Source organism: Salvelinus alpinus, chromosome 3, assembly GCF_045679555.1.
Source record: "Salvelinus alpinus chromosome 3, SLU_Salpinus.1, whole genome shotgun sequence".
NCBI classification, from domain to species: Eukaryota; Metazoa; Chordata; class Actinopteri; order Salmoniformes; family Salmonidae; genus Salvelinus; species Salvelinus alpinus.
In genome coordinates this window covers 43466543-43484827 of record NC_092088.1, presented here as the reverse complement: position 1 = coordinate 43484827, position 18285 = coordinate 43466543, and the positions used below count along the sequence as shown (strand labels likewise).

Sequence of the window (18285 nt, the reverse complement as noted above, 5' to 3'; positions counted from 1 at the left end):
TGCCTTTTACTGAGGAGTGGCTTCCGTCTGGCCACTACCATAAAGGCCTGATTGGTGGAGTGCTGCAGAGATGGTTGTCCTTCTGGACAATCTCCACAAAGGAACTCTGGAACTCTGTCAGAGTGACCATCGGGTTCTTGGTCACCTCCCTGACCAAGGGCCTTCTCCCCTGATTGCTCAGTTTGGCTGGGCGGCCAGCTCTAGGAAAAGTCTTAGTGGTTCCAAACTTCATCCATTTAAGAATGACGGAGGCCACTGTGTTCTTGGGGACCTTCAATGCTGCAGAAATGTTTTGGTACCCTTCCCCAGATCTGTGCCTCGACACAATCCTCTCTCGGAGCTCTACGGACAATTCCTTCGACCTCATGGCTTTGACATGCACTGTCAACTGTGAGATCTTATATAGACAGGTGTGTGCCTTTCCAAATCATGTCCAATCAATTGGATTTACCACAGGTGGACTCCAATCAAGTTAAAGAAACATCTCAAGGATGATCAATGGAAACAGGATGCACCTGAGCTCAATTTCAAGTCTCATAGCAAAGGGTCAGAATACTTACGTAAATAAGGTATGTGTTTTTTATTTGTAATACATTTGCAAAAATTTCTATAAACCTGTTTTCGCTTGGTCATTATGGGGTATTGCGTGGAGATGGATGAAATACAATTTTTTCCCCATTCATTTCAGAATAAGGCTGTAACACTTTCCGAATGCACTGTATGTATAAGGTAGTATTGAATGTGTTTGCATGTGTGTAAGTGCATGGGTATTGTCACGGATCCCTCCGGAACTTTCATTACGCACACCTGACCCCTATTCCCAGTGATTAGTAATTGTATAAGTGTGCCCTTGGTTTACCCTTGTCCTGTCGATTATTGTTACAAGAATAAATCAAATCAAATTTTATTTGTCACATGCGCCGAATACAACAGAGAAATGCTTACTTACAAGCCCTTAACCAACAATGCAGTTTTAAGAAAATACTGAAAAAAACGTTTTTTTTTAAAACAGAGAAGAAAAAAATATATAGAGCAGCAGTAAATAACAATAGCGGGGTTATATACAGGGGGTACCGGTACAGAGTCAATGTGTCAATGTGCGGGGGCACCGGTGTTGAGGTATTTGAGATAATTATGTACATGCAGGTAGGGTTGTTAAAGTGGCTATGTAATAACAGAGATAATAACAGAGAGTAGCAGCAGCGTAGTGGGTGGGGGGGTGCAAATAGTCTGGGTAGCCATTTGATTAGCTGTTCAGGAGTCTTATGGCTTCGGGGTAGAAGCTGTTTAGAAGCCTCTTGGACCTAGACTTGGTGCTCCGGTACCGCTTGCCGTGCAGTAGCAGAGAGAACAGCCAATGACTAGGGTGGCCTACCCTCTGTAGTGCTTTGCTGTCGGAGGACGAGCATTTGCCATACCAGGCAGTGATGCAACCCGTCAGGATGCTCTCGATGGTGCAGCTGTAGAACTTTCCGAGGATCTGAGGACCCATGCCAAATCTTTTCAGTCTCCTGATGGGGAATAGGTTCTCTCAAATCCCCTATTACGCATTCCTGCGCCTGTCTCCCGAATCATTCATACCAACGTGACAGGTATACTGTAGCAAGCTGCTTTTGAGCAGTTGCTGCCTCAGGAGGTGCTAACACAAAGGAAATTATGATTCTCAGTGGTGATGGCTAATGTGGGCCAGCAGAGAGGATTGTGCTGGGCTGAGCATGGAGGGAAGCATATGGACACAGCGCCACAGTGACATGGATGCCACATGCCCCGAGGCTGGCCTGACGGGCTCACTACCATCTCTCTACAGGCCTGGGCAAAAACAAACTGGAGGAAAGACACGCAGATAGACACTGAATTAGAGTGACACCTGAGCCATGGCCTGTTCATCCCGCTACCATCTAGAAGGCGGAGACAGTACAGATGCATCAAAGCTGGGAATGAGAGACTGATAAACAGCTTCTATCTCCAGGCCATCAGACTGTTAAACAGTCACCACTAGCTGGCATCTGCCCAGTACCCTGCCCTGAACCATAGACACTGTGACTAGCCGGCTACCACCCACTACTCTACCCTGTACCTTAGAGACTGCTCCTTTTACTAATGTTTACATACTGTTTTACACACTTTATATGTATATACTGTATTCTAGTCATGGTTCATTCTATAGAACTACTGCTGTACACACCTGTTCTATTCACATACTGTCCGTACTGTCTATACACACACAATTATATATACTCATATTCCTGACTCTGACATTGCTAATTCATTTCTTTCTTTTGTATTTTTTTTTTGATTATGTGTGTATTGTTTTGTGTTTCTAGGCATTACAGCACTGTTGGAGCTAGAAATAAGCATTTCACTGCACCTGCGATAAGATCTGCAAATCTGTGTACGTGACCAGTGAACTAGGATTTGATTTGAGATACTGAGAGACACTGAGACAAAGTAAGACACTGATGCTATGAGATACTGAGCTAATGTTAGACACTCAGAGACATTGAGCTAATACGAGACGCTCAGCGACATTGAGCTAATGCGAGACGCCCAGCGACATTGAGCTAATGCGAGACGCTCAGAGACATTGAGCTAATGCGAGACGCTCAGCGACAATGAGATAATGTAAGACAGTCAGAGAGACACTGAGCAAATGCGAGACTGTGAGATACTGAACAGGCCACATTTGGTTCATTTACAACTACGGTTGAAGCTTGCACAAACATTAGTAGGCAGATATGCTGAAACGTGGTCAGATTTAGCCACACAGCTAAGGCAAATATACGAGATACAAACTGCGCTCAGTGATTTCCTTTCTGGATGAACACAGCAACATACTGATGAAACGTTCCTGCGCTGTTCTGCATGCTCTGGCTTAGGCTGACATAATTGGGTTGGGCTGTCACGAGACATGCGGTTAAGGAGTTAATGGTTTAATGCTTGTTAATGAGTGGCGGCAGGTATCACATGTTTTGAGGATGGGAGGTCGGACGGAGGATCCGTCCAAATTATCGGCAAACATTATCAGCTAGCTCTAAGAAAAAGATTTAAAAAATTCAGAGTCTAAATAAAACGATTTAGTGTTGCACATCTGGACAAAAATAAAAATTCAGGACCGAAATCACATGTTGTGAGCAGTATGAGAACTCACCTTAACACATCCAAAAGAGATCATTCACACTTCTCAACCTCAATGTTCCAACTAAAGATAGGCCTACAGTATTTCAACTAATCTCACATCTTGCAGCCAAAATTTAAGACACTTATAATCCACCTTCAAAAGAGTAAAGAATCATCTGTCTCTCCTTTGAGCCCTTAGTGAGCCGAGATAATTGAGGTCAAGGATTGCTCATTTTTCACAGCCGGGTCTTGGTGCTCTTTATCAGCATTAAACTAGGCGGTCTAATAGATGGATCATTAGGTGGATACCTTTGAATGTCCTTTAGAGTGGACTTGGGCACCAGCCCAGAACATTTCAAAATCACCTCAGAAAGTGATGAGATTCAAATGAGAAAATAAGGAACCTCCAACTCCTACCACACCTTGAACTTTGAGCTGCTGACAGAGGGAAAACACATCAATCTTTTAGATTCCCCAAGCAAACAACAATTCCAGAATGTGTTGAAGCGTTAACTTTGTGTCGAGAAGTGGAAGAAAAATAGCCCGTGCTCAAAAGAGGCTGACGCAGAAGACCTACAGTCTTGAAAGGTTGAAGCACTCACAGTTTTACAGCGCTATTCTTTATTGGCTTTTGAAATGAATTACAGCAGGGTAATTAACATTGCAGTATCCGTACAGGTGGTCCAGTCTAACTTATGCGCTTTGATTTGAAAAGCAAGGGTAGACGGCGAGCCATCATTTGACATAAGCTAAAAAATGAGGTCACACGTTGCCTGAGCATTTCAACTTTTTCACGTTTCAATAAATAGGTTTCATCCATTTTTTTCACATGCTCTTTTTCATGCCCACCCCTTAGTCCTCCACCCCATCCCTCCACATCTCCCCTCCCCCCCCGCCACACAGCCGTAATACTGTAACCCTGCGGATGACTTACTTACTCAACGTTCCGTGGTAGAAAGGGGTTTCAATTGCAGAGAGTGATTTTAGAATGAGAAATGTGAACGCATTATAGAGGTACACACTGATGTATTCTCGCATAATGCTGGCATCGCAGGGAGAACGAAATAATGACGCGCATTAATACAGAGCGCGGCTACAGCCGCAGCGGTCTACTCTACGGAATAGAGAGATTGATTGTCTCGTGAGATTGAGTGTTTAGTCTTGTGAAGGGATGACTAAACTAATAGCACGTTGACCCAGTGACCTTTGGCTGTTGTGGGTAGATCCAAGGTCTTAAGATCGGAGTGATTATTTATAGATCTTTCTTTAGTAAAAAAAAAAAAAAAAAATTGTATTTCACTTTTTGTATGTCATCACTTTTAAGTTGGATTCGTTTGTTAAAGGCAGTCGCTCTGTAATTCTTTAGAATCTAAGACGTAAATGGCAAAAAGGACAGTCAAAAAAATCTATCATAAGAAACAAGGTTTTGAAGTGTCCTAAATCTAGGAGATATAAGAAAACACAGGAAATATATATATATACACACAGTACCAGTAAAAAGTTGACACACATACTCATGGGGCAGCAGGTAGCCAAGAGGTTAGATCGAATCCTCAAGCTGACAAGGTAAAAAATCTGTCGTTCTACCCCTGAGCGAGGCAGTTAACCCACTGTTCTCCGGGTGCCTGAAGACGTGGATGCCGATTAAGGCAGAGCCCCGCACCTCTCTGATTCAGAGATGTTGGGTTAAATGCGGAAGACAAATTTCAGTTGAATACATTCCAGGGTTTTTCTTTATTTTACTATTTTCAACATTGTACAATAACAGTGAAGACATCAAAACTATGAAATAACACATATGGAATCATGTAGTAACCCAAAAAAGTGTTAAACATATTTAAGATTCTTCAAAGTAGCCACACTTTGCTTTGATGACAGCTTTGCACACGCTTGGCATTCTCTCAACCAGCTTCATGGGGTAGTCACCTGGAATGCATTTCAATTAACACAAGGAAGGGGTGGTATACAGAAGATAGCCATATTTGGTAAAAGACCAAGTCCATATTATGGCAAGAAGAGCTCAAATAAGCAAAGAGAAATGACAGTACAGCATTACTTTAAGACATGAAGGTCAGTCAATCCAGAAAATGTCAAGAACTTTTAACGTTTCTTCAAGTGCAGTTGCAAAAACCATCAAGCACTATGATGAAACTGGCTCTCATGAAATGGGAGATGAAGACCCAGAGTTACCTCTGCAGCAGAGGATAAGTTCATTAGAGTTACCAGTCTCAGCAATTGCACCCCAAATAAATGCTTCACAGAGTTCAAGTAACCGAAACATCTCAACATCAACTGTTCAGAGGAGACTGCATGAATCAGGCCTTCGTGGTTTAATTGCTGCAAAGAAACACTACTACAGGACACCAATGATAAGAAGAGACTTATCAAGAAACACAAGCAATGGACATTAGACCGGTGGAAATCTGTCCTTTGGTCTGATGAGTCCAAATGTGCGATTTTTGGTTTCAACCGCCGTGTCTTTGTGAGACGGAGAGGAGGTGTGATAGTGTGGGGGTGCTTTGCTGGTGACACGGTCTGTGATTTATTTAGAATTCAAGGCACACTTAACCAGCATGGCTACCACATCATTCTGCACGATACACCATCCCATCTGGTTTGCGCTTAGTGGGACTATCATTTTTTTTTCAACAGGACAATGACCCAAAACACACCTTGAAGGCTGTGCAAGGGCTATTTGACCAAGAAGGAGAGTGATGGAGTGCTGCATCAGATGACCTGGCCTCCACAATCACCCGACCTCAACCCAATTGAGATGGTTTGGGATGAGTTGGACCCCAGAGTGAAGGAAAAGCAGCCAATAAGTGCTCAGCATGTGTGGAAAATCCTTCAACCCCTGTTGGAAAAGCATTCCAGCTAAAGCTGGTTGAGAGAATGCCAAGAGTGTGCAAAGCTGTCACCAAGGCAAAGCGTGGCTACTTTGAAGAATATAAAATCTAAAATATATTTTGATTTGTTAAACACTTTTTGGTTACTACATGATTCCATATGTGTTATTTGATAGTTTTGATGTCTTCACTATTATTCTACAATGTAGAACATAATAAAAAATTAAGAAAAACCCTTGAATGAGTAGGTGTGTCCAACCTTTTGACTGGTACTGTATATATATTATTTTTTTACAAATACAGTGCCTTCGGAAAGTATTCAGACCCCTTTACTTTTTCCACATTGTTACGTTACAGCCGTATTCTCAAAAAATAGACCTCAGCAATCTACACACAACACCCCATAATGACAAAGTGAAAACAGGTTTGTAGAAATGTTGGCAAATGTATTAAAAGTAACAAAACAGAAATACCTAATATACATACTATTCAGACCCTTTGCTAATAGACTCGAAATTGAGCTTAGGTGCATCCTGTTTCCATTGATCATCCTTGAGATGTTTCTACAACTTGATTGGAGTCCATCTGTGGTAAATTCAATTGATGGGACATGATTTGGAAAGGCACAGACCTGTCTATATAAGGTCCTACAGTTGACAGTGCATGTCAGAGCAAAAAAAAAAAAAACGAGGTTGAAGGAATAGTCTGTAGAGTTCCAAGACAGGATTGTGTTGAGACAAAGATCTGGGGAAGGGTACCAAAAAATGTCTGCAGCATTGAAGGTCCCCAAGAACACAGTGGCCTACATTCTTAAGTGGAAGAGGTTTGGAACCACCGAGACTCTTCCTAGAGCTGGCCACCTGGCCAAACTGAGGCGCCTTGGTCAGAGAGGTGACCAAGAACCCAATGGCCACTCTGACAGAGCTCTAGAGTTCCTCTGTGGAGATGGGAGAACCTTCCAGAAGGACAACCATCTCTGCAGCACTCTACCAAATCTGGCCTTTATGGTTGAGTGGTCAGACAGAAGCCACTCCTCAGTAAAAGGCACATGACTGCCCACTTGGAGATTGCCTAAAGACTCTCAGACCATGAAAAACAAGATTATCTGGTCTGATGAAACCAAGATTGAACTCTTTGGCCTGAATGCCAAGCATCACGTCTGGAGTAAACCTGGAACCATCCCTACGGTGAAGCATGGTGGTGGCAGCATCATGCTGTGGGGATGTTTTTCAGCGGCTGGGATAGAGGGCAATATGAATGGAGCAAAGTATAGAGAGATCCTTGATGAAAACCTGCTCCAGAGCGCTCAGTACCTCAGACTGGGGTGAAGGTTCACCTTCCAACAGGACAACGGCCCTAAGAAGACAGCCAAGACAACGCAGGAGTGGCTTTGGGACAAGTCTCTGAATGTCCTTGAGTGGCCCAGCCAGAGCCCAGCCTTGAACCCGATTGAACATCTTTGGAGAGACCTGAAAATAGCTGTACAGCGACGCTCCCCATCCAACCTGACAGAGCTTGAGAGGATCTGCAGAGAAGAATGGTAGAAACTCTCCAAATACAGGTGTGCCAAGCTTGTAGCGTCATACCCAAGAAGACTCGATGCTGTAATCGCTGCCAAAGGTGCTTCAACAAAGTACTGAGGAAATGGTCTGAATACATATGTAAATGTGATATTTAAATTGAAAAAAAATGCAAAACTCTCTACAAATCTGTTTTTGCTTTGTCATTATGGGGTATTGTGTGTAGATTGGTGAGGGGAAAAAAATATTTAATCAATTTTAGAATAAAGCTGTAACGTAACAACGTGAAAAAAGTCAAAGGTCTGAATACTTTCCGAAGGCACTGCACAAACTACCTTCATACTTCCGTTTGTATTTTTAAACCGGTACCGGTTACCTTCAGAAGAGTCATGTTACACTTGTGGGGGTCATAGAGAACACCATTGTGTTCGTGAGAGTCTCCCCTTTTCAGAGTGGTCATAATAGCAGTAGCGGTGCATGGGTAAAATAACTGGGGAAGCCAACCCCCCCCCCCAGCAACCTCTGTCCAGTTAAGTTCACAAAACATATTGCATGTACAGTAACAGACAGTTCCATGACCTACAGTGTGGTCAAGCAAGTCAATGTTTCTGACATTTTCAGACCGCTAAACAACTATCGATTTAGAACCCCAGAGAGTTACCAGAAGACGCAAAGAAAACATCACAATTTCAACATCATCAAATCACCTCTGCTTAGTCTAATACAGCGGCAACTAAAAGATACCAAAAACGATTTAGTCCAATCAACGTGAGCTAAATATGATACGGCTATCCATGGTTATGATTTCTGTGTGTGCGTGCGTGCGCGTTCCTGCAAGTAGAAAAACATGTTGACTCACCCTACTTGTAGAGAAATGCCAACCCCCTCCTCCTCTCTTTCATGTTGAAGAAACGGTCTATCACTCTGTCATACAGTACATGCTTTCATGTTTTGGTGTCCTAGGTACCTGGCTAAAATGCTTGTTCGCTAGCCTAACTTCCATTCATGGGCAATGTTAGCCAGTTAACATTAGCCTTCTACATCTAGCTACATATTGAACTTTCATCCTCTCAGGCCAGGGGCATAACAATGTATGAATTAATGGTTGGATCAGAATCGCTGTTAAAATCATTGGCCGGATAATCATACGGAGAATGAAGTAAAACCACAAGTCCAAATCCCTATCTCAATCCATGGCTAATTTAGGAAAGGCACAATTTTAACTAGCTGGCTAGCTAGCCACCGCAGGACAACAACCAAATGAAATGCAACAATTCAGGTTTTCCTGTCGATGACGTATGCTGTCAATGGGATTTGATAGGAGTGACGCCAAATCCAAGATGGCATCCCATGACACTTTTTTTTCACAATTGAGCTCGCTCAGTTTAGCCCAACGCCCATTTTTTATACTTTTTTTGTCACGGGAGGCCAGATGCTCGCCGGCTTCCCTTGCCTACAATGCTACGGACGGCAACAATGTCATACTCGTTTGGACCAGACGGCATCAGATAGATGGCCTACACGTAGAGCGACGGAGGGGCGCTGTTTCACTCGCTCGGATGCTTTCTCATGTGAGATACATTCAGCCTCTTGCGAATTGAAGGAATGACCAATGACCCCAAAAAAGAGATCTCTTAACTTAAACTGACGGATTTTGATGGGGATTTCTTATTATGTTACTTAGATTGACGCACCGGTGCGTCAATCGACTCTAGGGGGTTTAAAGGGATGAGGGAAAGCCTCTATCGCTTCACGCGACTGACCTGGTAGGGACCTGCCCTCTATCTATGATGAGCCAATATCATACATAGTCTATCTGCCACAGCGGTCAGGTTGAGGTACTCTAGCTGTAATTCTAACCTCTTGATACAGACTGAATACAGAGGGTGAGATGTGCTTTTTAAACATGTACAAAAGATGTCACAGGTTCTGACGCAAGCATAGACAACAACACACCGTATCAACTAACCGAAAAAACACAGGCTTCGCCATCTTTGTCCCTAAGGTACCCTTCTCCCCATCCCTCCTAATGCTGCAGTGCATACCCTACGTAAGAGATGGAACAGTTACTCCACAACACAGGGACAATTTGAGCCCCCCGCCAAAACCCTACTTCACTTCTAAAATTAATTAATTACTCCAATTATGTGATGAATAGAACCACTTAGTCTAATTGTGAGATGAGTTGGAAGGTTTCTCTGGTCTCTCTGGGACTCCTTGATGCTTGAGAGAGAGAGAGGGAGAGAGAGAGAGAGAGAAAAAGAGAGAGAGAAAGAGAGAGAGAGAGAGAAAAAGAGAGAGTGATAAGGCCAGACGGAGATAGAAGAGAGAAAGAGACAGTGAGTCAGAGGCAGACACACAGTCACAACATGACGAGATATAAGGAGACTACACCTGAGATCAACCATCAACCTGCATCCTTCCGCAACGTTTAATGGCGAAGAGGAGACCTTGGAATGATCCCTCTGTGTGTGTTGATTACCACTCCCTGACGCAGCCAGCTCCTGTCTCTCTGGGACGCTGAGTGCGCTTAACGACCCCTGTTAGAGTCTTCTTCCTGTCACGCTAGTGAACCACTAACTATCCTGGGGAAGTAAACTTGTTTCTTGTTAACCGTCACTCTAGTGAAACATATGAACTCTTCAATGTGGTTTCCCAGGGTCGTTTCATGTGCTAGTGGTCCATATCAATAGAAAAGACAATAACAGCTAGCTAATAGCTCAATGAAGATAAATGAGTTGTCAAACACTTTGGATACAGTTAATGTGGGCAATTCATTTTGGTTAAACAAAACATACAGTAGTGGCACCCAGTGGGGTCTCTCACACACACACACACACACACACACACACACACACACACACACACACACACACACACACACACACACACACACACACACACACACACACACACACACACACACACACACACACACACACACACACACACACCTTAAAAGTTATTCATCATAAGCTCCTTGGCCTTGCTCTCTCACAGATCCTTCTTCTACTAACCTCTCCTCCCATCCATTTGAGTGTGTATTGGGGCTGGGGCATACAGAGTAGAGTACCAGAGTACCTATAGCAGTGATTCAATTCATCACCTTTATTACAGAGCGGAGCAGCCCTGCATGGCTGGCTGCACTGACGGTCCATTGAGAGCATTCATCTGCACTAACAGTGGCATCAGTCTGCGCATCAGTACGCAGCTGTGTCGTCTGCTCTGGGCCACCGCGCAGACACATCACTCACAGATGACAGCTCAGGGCCGGGCTCAGTGCTCAGATGAGGGGGCTCATCTCACATACCTAGTAATGACTGGGACAACTTTTACCTGAGTCATATGGTCGGTCACTGATACTTTCTGACCATGACCATCTAGACATGGTTCGGTAGTAATGTCACTGAAACTGACCACAATCGCCTGCCCAGGGCACACCTAGCTAGTATTATTAATAATCCAGGTGGTTCTGTGATGAGTTACTTTGCCGCACTTGAACGTCACTGGAGAAAAGCACAAACTAATAGCAAGTACACTAAGTATACACACACAATAGCCTTTTTCCTTGTGGGGACTGGCAAAATGCCCACACTTGTCCGAATTTTCCTTGTTATACTATCCTTTTGAGGACTTCTGGTCCCCACAAGGATGGTAAGACCAAAAACACACACACACACCCGCACACTCTCCCCATGCACACACAATCTATTATCAGTTCTCAGTCACAGCCGTTGCACACAGGTGCACCGGGGTTATCAGACAGCCATCTCCTACAAAACGCATCCTCTGTGGGATGAGATATAGCCCTCCATCACCATCAGTGACGCGGCTGCGTTTCCATACTCATTTATCTCTTTTCATTCTTCACCGCAGACCACAGCAGATCACAACAGAGGGGAGAAGAAAACACCGACTTGGAGCGTCACGTATGATCAAAGTTGCGGCCAAGCACAAGCTGTAGATGATATTTTATACGCCAGCCCTCTCCGACCCCCCCCCCCCCTCTAGAAAGCGGCATAACGCTGAGGTCTGCAAAACCCAGTGATTTAGCGTCGCTCGGCTGATACCGGCAATGGAAAAGCACAGCTACAGACTGGCGCTATGAGGATATTGTATACTAGGTGAATTCACCCTACCTATAAAAAATCCGATTGTACACATTACCGCAGATGCATACGTGTAGCCAGATCACGCAAGGAATAATCCATGCCACTCTATTACTGTAACACTGCCCACTGTGCACACACTGGTCGAATCAACGTTGGCTCCATGTCTTTTCAATGAAATGACGTTGAACCAACGTGTAATAGACGTTGAATTGACGTCTGTGCCCAGTGGTTGGCGTCACTCACTAATCCAGTCCGCATACAGTGAACGCACGTGGAACACAGGCTAAATCAATTGATGATTGGAATTATTGTTATTTACAAAATGTCCTGTTGATCAAATAAAACACACACATGCACCTGCACAGGCACGCACGCGGGCACACACAGCTAAGGGGAATGGTGTGTGTGGGGGGGGGGGCTGAGTCAACTACACCTCAGCTACATGTCATTTGTGGTATTATTGGAGGTCAGACCTGAGTGTGCTAGTGGAAGTGAAACTAGTGTCTCAATCCGCCCCACGGTCTATCTGGCCAAAGGGTGCGTGCACTGACTCAGATATCTCTCTGTCTGTCTGCACATCACATCCCAGCACTTAGACAGACCTGGCTTATCAGCCACATACAGAACAGACTAACAGGAAGACACAAACTGACAGCAACGCTCGCAAATGTACACTTGCGAACCCACTCGGACTCGCACACTCACGTGCAGCCACGCACACGGGAAATGATCTGATTTGCGTGATGTGTACTATACGACTGAGTGATGAAGAGTTTCTGTAAATTGGCCATCCAATTAGTGCTGAGACCGTAGGCACGCTTTTCTCAGTTCTAATCCTAGTGCCTAGTATTGAGCACAGCCATGCAGTGAAAGGGGAAGTGAAGGAGAGAGTTCTTCAGAATAGTGTACAGTGCATCGAAACTCGAATGTACTACGGGGGCTTTACATGTGCCATATTGTACTTCTTAAGCAGCTGTACTATCACACAATATCACACGGTGTGTGTGTGTGTGTGTGTGTGTGTGTGTGTGTGTGTGTGTGTGTGTGTGTGTGTGTGTGTGTGTGTGTGTGTGTGTGTGTGTATCCTATGGTCCCTGGGAATGTATTCACGTTAGGCCTACGTTTCTCTTTCTTGTGCGTCCTGTGGAATAAATACAGAAATCTTTCCAGATGAGCGGGAGTGCTGTGCGAAGCGGAGGGATCGGCTTTCCTCACACACAGCTGCGTTCCAGCCCCCCCCCCCCCCCCCCCCCCCTCACTCACACCAGCACGGCCTGCAGCTCCATCAAGCATCTACGCTTCAGACCGAAACCAACGCGAAAAGCAGGAACTCGTGAGCGAGAGCGTCCGTGATTAACCCGGCCCACTAGACAAGTTAGACCCCTTCGAGAACACGTGGGCGGAGACTGTGGGGCCTCTCGTCTGAGCTGAGAATCAAATGGTTAAGGATGGTGATTTGTGAACATATGACATGACAGATTGACAATAATATGCGGGGACATCCACTTTGGCTAAGTTGGGTGTGTTTCTCCTTCACGGCCTAGCCCTGAATCAGCTGCAGTATAACATAGCCTTCCACTGACAACATGACAAACAGCAAAACTCTACAGAAAGCACTTGTTTTGCACACATATGGTAAATTAGATTTGACGTGGGCGGTTAGACGTTCTTAAAGGTGTGTTAGAAACCTTACCTCTCACTAAAAATACCAATATTTTCTTCACGTGACAAGATGAGAGAAACACCTGGGTAATGTTCAGAACGAAAACAATTGGGAACGTTGCAGATAGGAATACCTCAAATAGAGCCGATTCCTTATTCTACATGTCAGAGATTCATGACTGTTCTAAATAGCATATTTCTGTCTGAACGTTCTAAAACGCTGTGTCCTGCTGAACGCGCCCCTGAAATAGAAGGCGGAGGTATAGGTCTACGGCAGGGGTCCCGTGACAGTTTTGTTATTTTCAAAAAAAATACTGGTCAAAAATGATATAATTCAGCTAAAAATGGGTGTCATTTATGAAAATCTGTTCCCAAATATTCCCACAAATAAAAAAAGAGACATATGATCGTTTCTCAATGTAATCAAGGTATGACAATATTTTGGGGGACTTAGTTGTGGTCAATTAATTATAATTATTATTATTTTCTGGGTCCCCGACCATTCGCTCTGATGAAAATTGGCCCGTGGCTGAATATAGTTGACTACCCCTGGTCTAGGGTCTAGGCATTGCGCAATTCTACCTGTGGACATTACGCAGTCAATTGTCACGTTCCCCACCACCAATACTGTAGGATATAACCCAAATAAACGAATTCAATGGCACCTCATGCACGCTAAGAAAATCTCCTGAACTCACCAAAATATTTCTGAAATTGCTGGCATATAGCCTATGTAGGCAACGCAAGGCAGGCTGCCATAGTGAATGGGTATGTAATGCCTTGGGATTAATAGAAAATCATAAAATTCTAATCTCAAAAAAGAGGCTCATCACTTCAAATAAAACCTCACAGGGTCTAAGGAGGCATGCAAAAGTTTGATATATATAAAATAGTTTAGTAGGCCTAAATAATTGAAAAAGTGAAAGGTAGCAGAATGAGGGGAAAATGGTACCCAAAGAGATGGGCGATAAAATAAGATGAAGACGAAACCCGGTGGGAGCCCCCTGGCGCCTCATCCACCAAACCCCCAACAGTCTCTCTAGCACTCCAACTCACACGCACTATTGCCTATCTATATCAACTAGAATATACATTGTTGAAGGACACCAAATAAATAAACACGAAACGTAGTTATTGTTTCACTAATATTCTCAGGGGAAAATCGTTATTTTTTTTAAAAGACGGTTTGGAGTGAGAAATGTTTCACTCTTCATTGCGCTCTGAGGATAACGGTGGTTACAATATTGGCTGTGTAGTTAGGGACAACGTATTAAACATTTATTTTAAAAAACATTGTCTTAAATGCAGACAAATGTTGGACTTTTCCCTCCACCTCATGCATTGTGTGTTACCTTGAAATCGAGTCCAAAAGCGATGTCTAGTTTAGGTTAACTCTAAAATAACTCTGAAGAATACGCGAATCACCAAACAGATTGTAATCTTTCTTTCTATTTAGGTAGGCTAGGGTTTCACCTTTTAATCAAATGTTTTATGTCAACATGAGTGGGATTAAAGCACGCAAGAATACAAGTACTGGTGTGCTCTTCGGGTGAAACGTCTGAAGGTTTGGAGGCTTGCATAAAACGAATGCGAACTATTCAGAACTGTAGACTAGCCTACTGTTGTGTCTGCATTGATATAATGATTTTTCCAATGATGACAACACATTCACGTCTCTGTAAAATACATTGCTTATGATTTCAGTCCACAGAGGCATAAAATGCTCCCAACGTCGACCTATGTAAAAAGGAAGGGAGACAGCACTTTCACTATGAGAGAATACGTATGTGGGATCCATGCACAGACTGTGACATAAGCTACCACACATGTAATGTTACCTTCATTTAGGGTGCTTGTCTATTCACACACATTGATCCCAAATTTACCTTCATCAAGCAGCCGTTCGAGGTGGTTAAAAATTCCGCAGAAGTTGGGTAGGCTGCTCATCAGTTTCTTATCATTCATGAGCTGCATGAGATAGTCTGGGGTAGGCTTCGGTTTCTCCTTCGTTTCCATTTCCCCAACCATATTCCAAAAAATTAACAAAAATCAGCTCCAAGCAGAACCAAGGATGGGAAAAAAATATATATACTGTATTTTGCTGGTAGGTTAAATGCGGTGAGCTGTTCTGTCTCCTGCTGTTGCGTTCAATTTCTTTACGCACTGCACTGCAATTCAACTCCGTCTGGTTGTAAGCTTTTCTGAGGACAGGTGATAAAATAAAGAAAAAAGTAAATGAAAGGAAAAATAAAACTAAAATATGAAACGGCGGTTGCCCTTATAGAAGTTATCGGAATGAATAATCTAGTCCCGCTGTGTCCACTGCGCTTGATTTATCTTTTAAAACGATGTGTCTTCTGCTTTCTTCTACCGAGGTTCTTGAGGCTGTGAAAATGTCCCTTTCGCCGAGTTCCCCAGAGCTTTCTGCGTGTTGTTATTTGTGTGTCTGCACACTGAAAACGTCTGTCCCTCCTGTCTCTACTCTCGATAACAGAGCTTTTTCAATGAAGCTGGCATTCGGTCTCATGTAACCGTGTGGCTGTGCTTCGCCTGGGCTCGCTAGCCCGTCACATGACCACACTTCACAGCCGAGTTTCGCAGCGGAGAGCTGAGGCGCGCGCTCCGCTGGGACCGAGTGTGGAAGGACAAATGCGTGTGCACATATTTACACAAAGCTAAACTAATTTCCTGCAACTCTACACATTTTGCCATGGGGCAGAGAGGAAAATGTGCCGTTTTATAGCTCACCTCTTGCTTTTCTACACATTTTACAATGAGGCTGAGAGAATAATTACACATTTTCAAGCTAATTAAAGCTTAAATATAGGTGCGTTGACAGTGATAAAGGCACTGGATTATGACCTGTCTTGTTTTCTAGATGAACAAATTAAATAGGCAGTGGCATGGTGCATATAGCCATAGAAGCACAGTGACATACAGTATGCCTTAATGCAGTCATATTCGAGGCTTATTGGGGGTGTGGTTTTTAGTTCGTTTTTTTGGCAACCCATCCTGTGAGAGTGAATGTCATTCCTGTTCATCTGTTCTGTTATATTTAATCAAGTCTGAATAACTCACTGCTCGCTATGAATTCTATCTGATGGTGTTTAGGTAAAAAGACAAATAATGTCTCAATCTGATTGGGTGGGCCTGGCTCCCCAGTGGGTGGGAGCCAGGCCCCACTCCGTGCCCAGGGGTGTCATGCAAACCAAAAATCTGAAGGGGGGCACAAAGTATGTGAGGATGGCCTGGAGGTGGTCCGAAGAGGGGCCCGTCGGTAAATTGAAGAATTGAAACAGCCTTTTCCTGCAATCTAGAGCCATAATCATTATGCTTAATTCTATGTAAAAAAATATGTTTATTTTTCTGCATATTTAAGCATACCTCTGGAGCTGTCTGTATCCTCCTGACTGGTGGTTTTAATAAACAAAAATATGCTTCTCTGCATCTCTGCTAAAATTGAAAAGGCTTCTAAAGTTTGTAGTTTCCACTTTAAAATTTCAGACTTGATTTGCCCGAGCGAAAAAACTATCAAACCCTACAAATTTCTCATTCATTATAATTCAAATAATAATACACATTTCCTATTGCTGCAGTTTTTCTTCTGCTGTAGTAAACTGGCTTAAATTAAGATCCTACATCTGTAGTAATTGCTTGATAAAAATTTCCTACCTGGACTATCTCCATTGACCTTTTTGCACAAATTTTTTGGACTCATCACATACACTGCTGCTACTGTTGATTATCTGTCACTTTATCTCTATTTCTATGTACATACTGTACAGTATCTACTTCAATTACCTCGTACCCCTGCACATTGACTCGGTAATGGTACCCCATGTACAGTGCCTTCGGAAAGTACTCAGACCCCTTGACTTTTTTCACATTTTGTTACGTTACAGCCTTATTCTAAAATGGATTAAATAAATAAAAATCCTCAACAATCTACACAAAATACCCTATAATGACAAAAGGAAAACAGGTTTTTGGAAATGTTTGCAAATGTATTAAAAATAAAAAACAGAAATACCTTATTTACTTAAATATTCAGACCCTTTGCTATGGGACTCGAAATTGAGCTCAGGTGCATCCTGTTTCCATTGATCATTCTTGAGATGTTTCTACAACTTGATTGGAGTCCACCTGTGGTAAATTAAATTGATTGGACATGATTTGGAAAGGCACAGACCTCTCTATATAAGGTCCCATAGTTGACAGTGCATGCCAGAGCAAAAACCAAGCCATGAGATTGAAGGAATTGTAAGGAAAGCGCAGAGACAGGATTGTGTTTAGGCACAGATCTGGGGAAGGGTACCAAAAAATGTCAGCAGCATTGAAGGTCCCCAAGAACACAGTGGCCTCCATTATTCTTAAATGGAAGAAGTTTGGAACCACCAAGACTCTTCCTAGAGCTAGCCACCTGGCCAAACTGAGCAATTGAGTAAGAAGGACCTTGGTCAGAGAGGTGACCAAGAACCAGATGGTCACTCTGACAGAGCTCTAGAGTTCCTCTGTGGAGATGGGAGTACTTTCCAGAAGGACAACCATCTCTGCAGAACTCTACCAATCTGGCCTTTATGGTAGAGTGGCCAGACGGAAAACACTCCTCAGTAAAAGGCACATGACAGCCCGTTTGGAGTTTGCCAAAAGGCACCTAAAGACTCAGACCATGAGAAACAAGGTTATCTGGTCTGATGAAACCGAGATTGAACTCTTTGGCCTGAATGCCAAGCGTCACGTCTGGAGGAAACCTGGAACCATCCCTACGGTGAAGCATGGTGGTGGCAGCATCATGTTGTGGGGACTGGGAGACTAGTCAGGATAGAGGAAAATATGAACCGAGCAAAGTACAAGGAGATCCTTAAAAAAACCTGCTCCAGAGCACTCAGGACCTCAGACTGGGGCGAAGGTTCACCTTCCAACAGGACAACGACCCTAAGCACACAGCCAAGACAACGCAAGTCTCTGAATGTCCTTGAGTGTCCCAGCCAGAGCCCGGACTTGAACCCGATCGAACATCTCTGGAGA

General features: G+C 43.6%; 1 protein-coding gene across 4 annotated transcripts in view; it reads right to left on the bottom strand.

Moving 5' to 3' along the window:
• The window catches only part of LOC139570746 (KH domain-containing RNA-binding protein QKI-like), a 105665-nt gene extending 89784 nt beyond the window's left edge, over window positions 1-15881 (bottom strand). For 2 of the 4 annotated variants that reach the window (XR_011674156.1, XM_071392884.1), the window contains exon 1: window positions 15144-15881. Coding sequence is in view for 3 of the 4 variants with exons in the window: in XM_071392884.1 (XP_071248985.1) it covers window positions 15144-15285 (142 nt within the window). In the remaining variant the exon portion in view is untranslated. The remainder of the gene's footprint in view (window positions 1-15143) is intronic. The other 2 variants (XM_071392886.1, XM_071392885.1) reach the window with 2 other exon arrangements.
• Window positions 15882-18285: the final 2404 nt, after the last annotated feature.